This window comes from Mustela erminea, chromosome 17, assembly GCF_009829155.1.
Source record: "Mustela erminea isolate mMusErm1 chromosome 17, mMusErm1.Pri, whole genome shotgun sequence".
NCBI classification, from domain to species: Eukaryota; Metazoa; Chordata; class Mammalia; order Carnivora; family Mustelidae; genus Mustela; species Mustela erminea.
In genome coordinates, this window is record NC_045630.1 from 58,949,616 (window position 1) to 58,964,267 (window position 14,652).

At 42.3% G+C, this 14,652-nt stretch overlaps 1 protein-coding gene across 1 annotated transcript in view; it reads left to right on the plus strand.

Annotated features, from left to right (window-relative positions):
• The first annotated feature begins 2,956 nt into the window (after positions 1–2,956).
• Positions 2,957–14,652, plus strand: part of IARS2 (isoleucyl-tRNA synthetase 2, mitochondrial) — a 58,281-nt gene continuing 46,585 nt past the window's right edge. Inside the window, exons 1-2 of the mRNA XM_032319167.1 lie at positions 2,957–3,223; positions 4,761–4,883. Coding sequence (XP_032175058.1) covers positions 2,957–3,223; positions 4,761–4,883 — 390 coding nt within the window. The remainder of the gene's footprint in view (positions 3,224–4,760; positions 4,884–14,652) is intronic.

Consider the following 14,652-nt stretch of genomic DNA (forward strand, 5'->3'; position numbering starts at 1 on the left):
AATATCAACAAATGGCTACCATAAAGTGGGATTCTTGGGAAGGCTTTTACCTATACAATGGCATTTGATTTTCATAATAACTCTGAGACTTAAGACAGACCATTTATTGCGGTAAAAGTGTATATAACAGGGGTGCCTGGGTGGCTCATTGGGTTAAAGCCTCTGCCTTCAGCTCAGGTCATGATCTCGGGGGTCCTGGGATCAAGCCCCACATCCAGCTCTCTGCTCGGCAAGGAGTTGGCTTCCTCCTCTCTATGCCTGCCTCTCTGCCTACTTGTGATCTCTATCAGTCAAATAAATAAAATATTTTAAAAATACATAACACAACATTTATCATTTTAAGCATACATTTGTTTTTATCATTAAATTAAGTAATTACATAACAAGTACAACTGGCTTGAATAGGACTAAGGATAGACGTAACTGACCATAAGATCAACAGGAGAAAATTGTGCAGGTGCATAGAGAGTAGCCTTCTGCGCTGAGGGCGGAGTGTACCCTCAGGACAGAATTTATAGGGAGACAGAGAGCACAGTTGAATTCATCAATGTGTTATGTAGGGGCTGGTTAGAAGAGCTCCTCTAGGCACTCCTTATTGTGCTCCTTGAGACTAAAGTTCATAGGATACATTCCCAGATGCAGAAGTTCAGGTCCAAAGTGAAATACCTTTGAAATGGTTACAGATATTGCCAAACTGCCATTCAAAAAGGCAGTACAAATTATACACTACTACCAACATTGTGAGAGAGGCCACTTTCATACACCCTCCCAGTCCTTGTTACCAAACCTTTTGATTTTTGCCTTCATCTGTTGGATGGAAATGGTATCTTGCTTTTAACTGCCTGTCCTTGATGACTCCTAAAGTTGAGTATCTTTGTTTGAGTATATTTGAGTACGTATATTGGCTTTTTCCATTTTTCTATGAATTGCCTATTCCTATCCTATGAGTTTTTTTCTATTAGGTTGTTTATATTTCTTTTCCTGATTTGTAGCAACTCCTTATACATTTTGGATATGAATTTTTTTAATAGGCTCCATGCCCAGGGTGGAGCCCATCGCAGGGCTTGAACTCATGACCTTGGATCAAAACTGGGCTGAGATCAAGAGTTGAACGCTTAACCAGTTGAACCACCCAGACACCCCTGGATATTAATTTTTAAAATGTGTTTGCAAATGTCCTCTCCCACATCATAGTGTAGGAGAGGCAATATATTATGATGATCATCCGTATGGGTACTGGAAGCCAACTGCCTGGAATCCCAGCCCTGCCACTTCTTAGTTGTGTGACCTTGGGTAAGTTACTTATCACTATGTGCCTCAGTTTCCTGATCTGTAAAATGGCAATAACTATAACACCTCCCTCACCACAGAGGCTTGTTTTGGCATTTATGTCTTCCCTTTATGAGATTTAATGATTAAATAAGCTAAGGAGCTGGGAAGAAGCTGACACTGAATGCTTACTATTTGCCACTTGCCTTCTTACTTTTTGGTATGTTTTTCCATATAAAATTTTCTTTTTATTTTTGTGAAAATTGGTCCATTTTTTAATTTATGCAAGCCAAGTCTTCTAGATGTTGTGTTTTATGAATAGGAGGAGAGAGGTACACACTTTACAATGAAAAGGTAACAATTGTGAACTGCAGTGACCTGGCCAACCAAATACAGATTTCGCCCCGCTCGCTGAAAGTAGTGTTCCTATGAAATCTTTCATAAGCCTGAATGGAATAAAGCAAAGAAGCAATTATCATTAATTTAAATGGAAAATTTTTTAGCACTCCCAGATGCCCCAAAATAACCTTTCTTAAGCTTTCCTGATTCCTTAGGACACATCTTGCTGACAAATGCCCAGAATAAATCGAGATAGAGCACAGATGCTCGCAGACACAGTTCCAAGGGCTAGCAGCTGATGCTGAGATGCTGAGAGTAATTCCCAGAACAGGAGCTTGGTGGGGCCACTCTGGTGACTTGGGATGCCTGCTGCCTCTATGTAGTCTTGTTGCAAGACAAATGCTTAATGCTATTTTCACTTTTTATGTAAAAGTGGCCTAACACAAACTTCCAAAAAATGGGATATGAGGCGGGTAGATAGAAGTCAGAAACCAGATCTCAAGTCTTACACCTATATACAATTCTGTAGGAGTGGGACCTAAGTGGACATACGGAGTGCGATATAGGGAATCTGAAAATTACATAATTAGGTTGGTTTACAATATTGGAACTGAACTTTGCACTCAGCTAAAGAGATGTTACCCCTTGAGATAGCCATTATTCCGGTGTGGTTGTTGAGCGAGTGGCAAATTACTAACCCAAATCGAGATGCTATGTGTGTAAAATGCACAGTGAAACAAAGAATGTAATCTTTTTAAAGATTTTTTATTTATTTATTTGACAGGCAGAGATTACAAGTAGGCAGAGAGGCAGGCAGAGAGGAGGAAGCAGACTCCCTGCTGAGCAGAGAGCCCGATGCGGGGCTGCATCCCAGGACACTGGGATCATGAGCCGAAGGCAGAGGCTTTAACCCACTGAGCCACCCAGGCGCCCCAAGAATGTAATCTTTTAAATAATTTTATATTAATTACAGGTTGAAGTGATAATATCTTAGCTATAATAAAAATTCTTAAATATTTGCTATATATTATATATACTGGATGTACTGAATACATTAAAAAAACAAAGTCAGGGCTCTGTGATTGAAATCTGAGCCCCGGCCGGCCAGCCACACCTTGCCCCGCCCCTTAGAGTCAGCTCAGCCCCGCCCCGGTTGCTTCCAAGACCCGGGATGGCTGCCTTCTTGCGGTCTCTGGGAAGGGCCTGCTTCCCGCCCCTTCCGTGCGCCAGGCGCGTGCGCACTCGGCAGAACTCGTGGAGGTTCTCAGGGGTCCCGGTTTTCCTTATCCCCGGCGGGAACCTCCCGCGGAGGATCTGGCGCTCACGGGGAGGCCGGGGTTGGCCCGCCATGCGTTGGGGGCTGCACCCGCGCGGGCCGGGAGCCGCGGCTCTGGCCGCGGCCCGGAATTTATGGGTGCCGCCCCGCCTTCGTTGTCGCCCGGGGTGGCGAGGGACGACGGGGAGGCTTTCGGTGCGGTCCGTCACCGGGGCCAGTAACCAGCTGCAGAGCTCGAATAATGGCAGATACCGGGACACGGTGCTGCTGCCGCAGACCAGCTTCCCCATGAAGCTGCTGGGCCAACAGCAGCCCGACACGGAGCTGGAGATCCAGCAGGTGGGCAGGGAGGCCCGACCTGGCCGGGGGGGTGGGGGCGGTGGGAAGACGGGCCCTCGCCGGCCGCCGCTGCGGGCGACCACACCCGCGGCGGGTGGGACCTGGCGGCCGGCCCTGGGCCCCTTTGGGCGAGGGCGTCTTGGCCGGGGCCAGTGGAAATCTTCCTGCTCCGCCCAGGGTTTCTTGCTCGGAAACCTCAGGGTGACTCCCTCAGGGTTCCAGAGCCGCGTCCTGAAGAGGATGCTCACCTAGGAGCACAGCACTGTCTATAAGTCCCATTTTTTTTTTTTAGGCCCCCAAAAGTTGAATTTGGACACTTTCCCAGGGGCGTGTGAAAAGCAAATTAACATGGACAGATATAAATACAAATTCGGTGATGTGGGACAGCCGAAGCTTACTCCTGGGGTGTCAGTAGGCGCCTCGTTGGAATTCGGGCTTGTTTGCAGAGTAGAGTAGCTGTACTTCATTCACTGCCTCCCAGCCGCCCTCCTGAAATCTGCATCTGTCTGCGGTCCTCGACTCAACTTTCTCAGGCAGATTCTCTCGTTGGCTTCTGTAGTTCCCGAGTCTTTAGGATCTCCGGTAGTCAGCATACGTTGGTGAAGTACGTTAGCTTAGCCTAAATCTTCTTAGGGCAGTTAGCAGAGTTCTAGACTCTGTTTTATATAAACCTGTTTTGGCCAGCTACTTTTTTTTTTTTTTTAAGATTTAATTAATTAATTAATTAATTAATTTGTCAGCGCGCGCGCACGCACAGGCAGGCAGTGGCAGGCGGAGAGAGAGAAGCAGGCTCCCTGCCGAGCAAGGAAAGATCCCTATGTGGACTCGATCCCGGGAGGCTGGGATCATGACCTGAGCCGAAGGCAGTGGCTTACCCGACTGAGCCACCCAGGCGTCCCTGGCCATCTGCTTTTTAAAAGTGTTTTGTTCAGTAGCATGGATATGCTAGGAACTGTAACAATTTCAATATTATCTGGTGTAATTTTCACACCAGCTCCGTGAATTGTCTATTACTACCATTTTTTTTTCAAATAAGGGAACAAGCCCATAAGGGTAAAGTGACTGGGCCAGGGGTGCGCAGTAGGTGTGAGAAGGGGAGTAGGGCTTCAGTGAGTATTGTTGGGATTTGGAAGGGAGCAAGTGTTGAGGCCAAAGGAGAGCAAGAATAGAGTGTCTGCGTGGTGGGGGGCCTGGGGGGGGTTGGGGGGGTTTGGAGTGTGGTCTGCAGGTCCTTCAGCCTGGCTGGACTGAGGAGTGAAGGGTGGGATGTGCGCAGAGACTGGCCAGAAATGGGTGGTAGTAACCTTTGTTGGGCCCTGTTTACCTTATAAAGAGCTTAGGTTTCAATCTGAAGCCTATGGAGAAACTACTAAAAAGTTTTAAAAAATGAGGTCTCAGATGTGCATTTAGTTCCTCACCATTGGGTTTTAGAGTTGAATACAATGGTATGGGATAAGAAATAAGCAAATGCTGGCTGTTACTTATGGTAAGATTCAGGGAGTATGAATTTGGTTGATGTTTGGTTCTTTTTAAACAGAAATGTGGATTTTCAGAACTTTATTCATGGCAAAGAGAAAGAAAAGCCAAAACAGAATTTTGTCTTCATGATGGACCTCCTTATGCAAATGGTGACCCACATGTTGGACATGCTTTAAATAAGGTAATTGTAATTTGTTTTATGACTTGAGGGAAGAATCTATTTAAGTACACTTTGCAAAAGAGTGTATTCTAATTTTATGACAATTATGTAAATTTGCATTGATGGTTAAAACTTAATGTGTTTAAGTAGGTTCTTCACCAGCTTGGAGCCTAACAGGGGGCTTGAACTCCCAACCCTGAGATCAAGACCTGAGCTGAGAAGGAGTCAGACACTCAACCAACTGAGCCACCCAGGCGCTGTAAAATTAGAATGTCATAATAGAAAGCACCAATGCGTAGTTTTAGTGCTGTGTAAAAAATAACATCTCTGGTATTTGCTTTGAGCTTATTGTTATTTTACTCTAGTTAAATATTTTAGTAAATAGTGAGCACCTACTATGTGCCAGGCATTTTTCTAGACTCTGGGAATTGCAGGGAACAAAACAGAGATAGATGAGTCTTGTCTTTATAGAGCTTATGCTCTCATCAGGAAAGACCTGATAAGACAAGTAAAATATATAAATGTTAGGTAGTTGCTGTAGACGGAGTATTTATTCTTCCCTACCCTTAAATTTATATGTTTATTTATATGTTTAAGCCTAATAATCTCTAATGTGATGGTACTTGGAGTTGGGGGCCTTTGGGAGGTGATTAAGTCATGAGGGCCCAGGCCTTATTGGTGAGATTAGTGCCATTACAAAGAGACCCAGAGAGCTTCCTCGTCTCCCTTATGCCCTATGAGGTTATAGCGAGAAGCTGTGGTGGTATGTGAACCTAGAAAGCAGCCCTCACTGGGCTCAGTCTGCTGGCTTCTTGACCTTGTCCATTTTCTGCTTGGATTGTTTGGGTTTTTTTACTGTTGTGTTTTGAGGGTTCTTTATGTATGTAGCTAGGTCTGAAACCTTTGTCAGATACGTGATTTGCAACGATTTCTTCTGGTCTGTGGTCTTTCATTCATCCTCTTAACAGGGTTTGTTGAAGAGTAAAAGTCCTTAACTTTTTTTTTTTTTTTTTTAAATAATCTCTGCCCCCAGCATGGGGCTCAAACTCATGACCCCAAAATCAAGTCACATGCTTTTCTGACTGAGCCAGCCATGTGCCTCTAAAAATTTTTTAAATCTTTTTTTAAAAAAAGATTTTATTTATTTATGTATTTGACAGAGAGAGAGAGACAGCAAAAAAAGGAACACAAGCAGGGGGAGTGGGAGGGAGAAGCAGGTTTCCGTGGAGCAGGGAGCCCGATGTGCTGCTGGAGCCCAGGACCCTGGGACCATGACCTGAGCCAAAGGCAGACACCCAGCGACTGAGCCACCCAGGGACCCCTAAAAGTTCTTAATTTTGATGAAGTTCCATTTATCAGAGTTTCTTTTTATGAATCATGCTTGTAGTGTAATATCTAAGAACTCTGCCAAGCCTTCAAACCCAAAGATTTTCTCCTATATTTTTTTCTAAAACTTAAATTTTATATTTAAATCCATGATACATTTTGAGTTCACTTTTACGTAAGGTATGAGACTTACACTGAGGGTTATTTTTTTCCCTGTGGATGTCTGGCACCATTTGTTGAAAAGGCTTTCCCTAATGAGTTGCTTTTGTACTACTGTCAAAAATCATTTGGGCAGATATGTGTGGCTCTGCTTCTGGATTCTCTGTTCTGTTCCATTGATCTATGTGTCTGCCCTGCTAATACCACAGTTTTGGTGACTGTAACTACAGAATAAGTCTTGAAGTTGGGTAGTCTCATTCTTCCCATTTTATTTTCAAAATTGCTTTAGCAATGTCGGTTTCTTTGCTTTTCTAGGTAAATTTTAGAGTAACTTTTTGACTTCAGTATCAAAGAAGGTCTCCCCGAGAAAGTGATCTTTAAGCTGAGTTTTGAGAGTACTAGCAGGTACCATCAGTTATGTGGGGTAGATAATAAATAGCACCAGTATGCGATTTTTTGAGTGAACTAATTTTAGCCCCCTCCCCTTTTGTTGGGACATAAGTGATGTATAACATTGTATTAGTTTAAGGTATAACGTGATGATTTGATATATGTATGTATCGCTAAATGAATACCACAGTTAACATCTGTAAACATAATTTTACTGCTTCTTTTAACTTGGATGCCTTTTATTTCTTTTTTTTGCCTATTTGCTCTCACAGGACCTCCAGTACTATGTTGAATAGGAGTGGTGAGAGTGGTCACCCTTGTATTCTTCATGATCTTAGAGGAAAAGCTTACAACTTTTCACTACTGAGTATGATGGTGTCTGTGGGCGTATCATACATAGTCTTTACTATGTTGAGGTACATTGGTTTTATACCCACTTTCTTGAGCACTTTTATCACGGAAGGATGTTGCATTTTGTCAGATGCTTTTTCTGCTTCTCTTGAGATGATGATATGATTTCTATCTTATCTTCCATTAACTTAGTGTTTCAATGTTTTTGTGTATGTTGATCCGTTCTTGAATACCAGGGATAAATCCCATTTGCTTATGATGTGGCTTCCTTTTAAGGTACTGTTGAATTTGGTTTGATAGCATTTTGTTGAGAACTTTTAATCTTTATTCATTAGGGATTTTGGACTATAGTTTCCTTGTCATGTCCTCATCAGACCTTGGTACCAAGATAATGCTGGCCTGATAGAATGAGTTTGGGAGTATTCTCACCTCCTCAGTTTTTTGGATGAGTTTGAAAAGGGTTGTCACTCATTCTTTTATAAATGTTTGGTGGAATGACTGAAGCCATATGGTCTTGGACTTTTCTTTGTTGGGATTCCATCTCCTTACTTGTTACTGATCTATTCAGATTTTCCATTTTTTTCATGATTCAGTCCTGGGAGGCCCGCCTACACGGGTTATCCCCTTTCTTGGCACATAATTTTTCATAGTAGTCTCTTATGGTTCTTTGTATTTTTCATATATGGGTTGTAATACCTCCTCTTTGGTGTCTAATTTTATTTATTTGAGTTCTTTCTCTTCTTGTAAGTCTAGCTAAAAGTTTGTCAATTTTATATTTTCAAAAAAATCCACAGTTTTGTTGTTTTCCTATTCTCTATTTCATTTATTTCTGTTCTAATGTTTGTTAACTTACTTCTCTCTGCCAACTTTGGTTTTAGTTTGTTCTTTTCTAGTTCTTGAGGTGTAACATTAGTTAGTCTGGGATCTTTCTTGCTTTTTAATGCAGGTGTTTATTGCTATAAACTTCCCTCCCAGAACTGCTTTTGTTACATCCACTAAGGTCTTGGTATATTGTGTTTCCATATTTGTTTGTTTCGATATATTTTTTTTTATCTCTTATTTGACCCATTGTTTTTTTCAGAAATGTGTTATTTTCCACATATTTGTGAATTTTCCAGTTTTCTTCCTATTTTCTTGTTTTTTTTTTAAACCACGTGGTATGAAAAGATAATTTTGTGTTCCTAATCTTTCCACATTGTTAAGGCTTGTTTTGTAGCCTAATATATGCTCCATCCTGGGTGGTGGGTGGCCCCTGTGCACTTGAGAAGCATGAGTGTTCTGCTCCTGTAGAATGAAGTATTCTGTATATGCCTGTTAGGTCCATTTGGTCTAAAGTATAGTTCAAGTCCATTGTGTCCTTACTGATTTTCTGTCTGTATGACTGACCTTTCATTGTTGGAAATGGGCTATTGAAGTCCTCCACTAATACTTGTCTGTCTTCTTGTGTGTTTTTCTCTTCAGATCTATTAGTAGTTATTTAATATATTCAGGTGCTCTTGATGTTGGATGCATATATTTCTAAGACTGTTACATCCTCTTATATCCTCCTCCTGAGGAATTGACCCCTTTATCATTATGATGACTATGTCTCCTGTTAGAATTTTTGACTCAGAATCTGTTTGGTCTAAGATAACTACAGCTATGTCTTTCTCTTTGGGTTTCCATCTGTGTGGATCTCTTTTTCCACCCTTCCACCTGATCCCTCCCTGTCCTTAAATCTTACGTGAGTCTCTTAGAGGCAGCGCAGTTGGGTCTTGTGTTTTCAGCCATTCAGCTTCTATTGATTGGTGATGTGATCCATTTACATTTACGGTAGTTATTGGGCAAGACTTATTAATGCCAACTTGCTGTTTTCTGTGTGTTCCTTTCTTTCTGTCTGCCTTTGCGAACTGATGATTTTTTTCACAGTGGTATTCCTTGACTACCTTCTCTATATCTTTTATACATTTAGTGAAGTTTTCTCCTTTGTGATTACTGAAAAAATTTGGAACTTTTGGGGTTCATAAGAGAATGACTAAGAAAAAATTCTTGAGACATTTTTTGTTCAAAAAGGTGACTTTTTTATAGCACGGGGACAGAACTAATGGGCAGAAAGAGCTTCCCTGGGGTTGTGAGGAGTAACTGATTATATACTTTTTAATTAGTAAGGGTTAGGGATAAGTGTAAGTCTGTAAGGAATTTGGAAGCAAGGAAGGGCTTGCTTGGAATATTGGAAGGGCTTTCAGACCTTGAAGGTCTAGCTGCTCTTAAGGTTACTTTTAGTCTTTAATACAACATAGAGATTAGGGCACTAAGGCAGCCATGAGTTTCCTGAGGAAGGATGATTCACATATTAGTGGGCTGTAAGCTGTAAGGAGATTTGTTGATTGATGTCAAGTTTTTATTTATAAGAGAAAAACATGAGTCAGGGGACTCAAGGGAGGGGCAGAGGGAGAGGGAGAGAGAGAGATTCCCCACTGAGCGCAGAGCCAGATGAAGGTCTTGATCTCAGGATCCTGAGATCATGACCTGAGCCAAAGTCAGATGTTTAAGGACTGAGCCACCCACGTGCCCCAGGAGATTTAATTCAGGCATCATTTCTCTTGCCTTTGTTTCCCTCATAATTACCTTGAGGCTTACATAAAATAGAACAGTCTTCTGGGGCACCTGGGTGGCTCAGTGGGTTAAAGTCTCTGCCTTCGTTCGGCTCAGGTCATGATCCCAGGGTCCTGGGATCAAGACCCAAATCGGGCTCTCTGCTCAGCGGGGAGCCTGCTTCCTCCTCTCTCTCTCTGCCTGCCTCTCTGCCTACTTGTGATCTGTCAAATAAATAAATAAAAATCTTAAAAAATATATATATATATATATAAAACAGTCTTCTAAGCCAACAACAGCTTAACTTTACTCACATACAAAAATTCTACCCTTTTACTACTTCTAACACATTTTGTTTTATGTTTGTATCTTTGTATATTGTGATATACTAACAAGTTATTGTAGCTATAGTTATCTTTAATAGTATCTTTAATACTCTTTTAATGATATCTTTAATACTCTTTTAATACCGAAGTCCTTTGGGCTTTTTTTTTTTTTTTTTTTTTTTTTAAGAGGGAGAAAGAACGTGTTTTGGAGGAGGGGTGTAGGGAGGTGTGGGGAGGGGCAGAAGGAGAGGGAGAGAGAGAATCCTAGGCAAGCTGCACACTCAGGGCTGAGCCTGATGCAGAACTTGATCCCACGACCCTGAGATCATGACCCAAGTGGAAATCAAGAGCTGGATGCTTAACTGACTGAGCCACCCACATGGCCCTGTGCTTTGATCTTTATATTAGAGTATGGCATAAATGCACCAACATATTATACTATTGGGATATTTTCTTTTTTTTTTTTTTTTTTTTTTAAAGATTTTATTTATTTATTTGACAGAGAGAGATCACAAGTAGGCAGAGAGGCAGGCAGAGAGAGAGAGAGAGGAGGAAGCAGGCTCCCCGCCGAGCAGAGAGCCCGATGCGGGACTCGATCCCAGGACCCTGAGATCATGACCTGAGCCGAAGGCAGCGGCTTAACCCACTTGAGCCACCCAGGCGCCCCGGGATATTTTCAATTTGACTATATACTTACCTTAATTTTTTTTGTGTGTATTTTCCTGGTGGTAAATCGCATCCATTCATTTCAGCTTGAAGAGCTCCTTTCGGAATTTCTTGTTCTGTAGGTTTAGTGATGATGAATTCCCTCAGCATTTGTCTGTTTAGGAAAGTCTTTATCTCTCTTTCATTTCTCAAGGAGGGCTTTGCCAGGTGAAGTATTCTTGGTTGGAAGTTTATTTGCCTCATTTTGAATGTGTCATTCTATCCTGGCCTGCAAGGATTCTGTGGAGAAATTTGATAGCCTCAGAGGGTGGGGGGGGGGGGGTCTTGTAATTGACAAGCTTTTTTCTCTTGCAGCTTTCAAGGTTTTTTGTCTTTGATTTTTGACAGTTTTATTATAGTGTGTCTTTAAGAATATCTCTGTGTTGCATTTGTTTGGGAATGTATGAGCTGAGTAAACTTGAATATCCAAATAGCTCCCCAGTTTTAGGAAGTTCTCAGCTATAGTTTCTTTTTTCTTTTCTTTTTTTTTAAGATTTTATTTATTTATTTGAGGTAGGGAGAGAGAGAACAGGAGCAGGGGAGCAGAGTCAGAGGCAGAAGCAGGCTCCCCACCAACGTGGGGCTCGATCCCAGAACTCTGGGATCATAACCGGAGCCGAAGACAGCCGCTCAGCTGATGGAGGCACTGAGGCGCAGCCCCTACAGTTTCTGTAAATAAACTTTCTGATTCTGTTTCCCTTTCTCATAAAGCATAGATTCTCATAAAGAATAGATTCTCATAAAGCATAGATTTTTTTTTAATGGTTTCAAATTAGTTCTGACTGCTTTTTTAATTCCTTTTCATTCTTGTATCTTTTATACCTTTAACTGGATAATTTCAAATGATCTGTCTTTGATTTCGCCGATTTTTTCTTCTGATGGGCCATGTGGGCTGCTGAAACTCTCCGTTGAATTCATCAGTTTAGTCACTGTATTCTCCAGCTCCAAAACATATTGTTGGTTCTTTATTCTTTTCTGTCTCTGGATTGAACTTTTCATTTTGCTCTTGTGTTATTTTTCTGATTCTGTTAAATTGTGTATGTCTGATCTCTTGTTGCTCTTGGAGAATCTTTAGGACAGTTATTTTGAATTGTTCGTCAGGCACTTTGTGGATCTTCCTTTTTGTGTATGTTTATGTGCGTTTCATTAGAAGTTTGCTTTAGTTCTTCTGACAGTGTCGTGTTTCCTTGATTCTTTGTGTTTCGTGTAGCCTTATGTAGATGACTATGCATTTGAAGAAGCAATCACCTCTTCCAAAGTTTATGGAAAGATATTTGACATGGGAATATGCTGGAGTGTGCTGTGGTACAGGGTGCAGTGTATGAAGGTGTGCGCCCATCCTGGGTGATGGGGCCGGTGTAGTATCTTGTCTACTTAGAGAGTTTGGATCCACATCAACAGCAGTATGATCATCGGGGAGATCTGTGGAGGGTTTGCTGTGGGAGTACGGGCTGTTGGGGAACTCAACTGTGCTTCAGGTCCATTGGCCAGAGATCAGGGCAGGTGGTAGCAGTGGCCTAAGACAATGATATGCTCATGCTTGGTTTCGGGGGCTGGCTGCAGGTCCCAATGTGGTGGTAGGGGTCAGCTGCAGACATAGGCAGTGGTGACAGTCAGAGCCAGGAGCAGTGTCCAGGACCATCTTTAGGCAAATAGTCAGTTCAGGGGCCTTGGCTGTTGGTGTCTAGAACTGTAACTGCTGTGGCTAGCCACATGCATATGCGTGGTGATAGAGGTTGGTCACGGGAATTGGGGCTGACAGCACCCAGGTCAGTGAAAGGAATCGGGCAGATCCAGACCTATAAGCAATTTTGGTGGCCTTGGCTGTCAGCATGCATTTATGGGACTCCTGGGGTAGCTGCAGGCGCTCACAGCTATGCAGGTGAGGGGTGGGAGTTAGGGTTGGATCCGGGCCTGGGGGACAGCAAGCCGTGGGAGCCTTGGTCGTTGGCATGTGGTTGTGTAGCTGCGGAGGTGAGCCTCGTGCATGTGTACAGCAGTGGATGCTGGTGATGAGAAATATTTTCTTACATGTCTTGTAGGTGTTTTGTTGTTGTTGTTGGAAACTGGGCATTTTAGCTAATATATTGGAATAAATCTGAATAATTACCTCTTGGATCCCCTTCTCCCTCCTGGCTTTTTATTAAAAGCAATAGAGAAAACAGTTGGAAATTTTCAGAGGAAAACAGGAGTTTTGTCTGCAAATTACCACCTGTTTTCTCTGTTGTTTTCCTCAACACTCTGGGGCATAAACTGTCCTGTGGTCTAATCCATCAAATTTGGGATCCTTCCGAGAGCTTGGTCCTGGTGTCTGTGTTTGACGCTCATCTGATTAGGAGGGCTCCTCCCAGCGGCCTCTCCTGGTTTTCTCCTGCAAACTAGCCGACTGTGTCATCTTGGATCCGTGAACCTTCTTCCAACTGCCTTTCCCATAGCGTCCGCTGCTTTATACAGACCCGTCAGGCCTGAATTTCTCTATGCTCTGTTGCTGGGAAGGAATTAGGAGTTACTTGCTTTACAGCCTATTCCTCCCGTCAGAGAAGATCTCCCAGCCAGGGTTCTGCAGCCGAGAGTGCAGACAACTGTATACTTCTCTGTGAGAGATCCCCCTACTTTCAGAGTTGAACACTTGTAGGAGAGTCAGTCTGTGATCTTGACCTGCCTTTCGTTGTGGAACCACCATGTACGAATCTGGACAAGTGAGATCAGAGCCTCAGTATTCCCAGCAGACTTGAAGCCAAGGCAGAGTTTCTCTTCCATGAGTGGGAGCCGAGTGGAGGCAGGGCGTCCCTTACCTCTCTTGACTGTACTTGCCTGGAACTGGGCTTCAGGAGCAGGTGGCCAAGGCAGGGTCATAAATACGGACATAAATGCTTGTCTTTCCCGAGGAAGACAGCCCCTGAGCTGGGAGCTGGAGCAAGAGGGAGCCTGTGTTCTTGGCAGCACTAGTCCGAGTTGATTGTCTGCCTCTCGGAGCCGGAAGGCTGGAGGGAGGGAGTGATCTTGGTTCACATGCCACAGACTCTCACTTTTCTTACCAAATTTTTATAGATTTTTTCTCATGTACATGTTTCTTCATCTGCTGTACACTGTTAGGGCCATTTCCAGGAGTTTTACAGGTTGGGTTTTAAAATTATTATTTCCTCAGTTTTACTGGGAAGTGTGACCATGTAGTTCATTGCACTGTCACGCCCAAGGTCAGACTCTGGTTCATTGAATTTTCTCTTTTCTTTTCTGTTTTTAATTTCATCAAATTCTGCTTTTTGTTATTTCTTTGCTTCTGCTTGCTTTGTGTTCACTTGTTCTTTTTGTAGTTTCTTGAGGTAAGATTTTATGTTTTTGAGCAGACTTTATGTCTTTCCTAACATATGCATTTTATTGCTGTTTATATATATATATATATATATATATATATTTATTTATTTATTTACATTTTTGTTAGCACTCTGTAGCTTGTGTTCCACAAGTTTTGATATGTTGTATTTAGTTTACATTTGTATTCAGTTCATTGTATTTTGAGATTTCTCTTGAGAATCCCTCATTGGCCCATGGGTTGGTTAGAATTTGTCTTTCCGTCCCTTCACCCGCCTGCATTCATGACTCGTCTTACGTATTTCCTCACACACAGTTCTGTTTTGGTAAGACAGTGTTTGATAGTTATTTTTTCTGCTGTGAAACACAAGTTGAAGATTTGAGTAAATAGAAAGTTTGTGGTATTTACCCCCGTATCTCTGTTTACCATGTTCGTTCTTCCTTCTTGATATTTCCACATTCCTTTCTTGTTTTCTTTCTGTTTAGAGAATTTCCTGTGGCCTTTCCTTAGGGTAGGTCTGCTGGTCAAAAATCATCTTTGCTTTCTTTCATCTGATAATGTCTTGAGTTTCCTTTTATCCTTCAAGTATATTTTTGCTGCATGTAGGATTTTTTTTTCCTCTGACTTTTTTTTTTTTTTTAAGCTT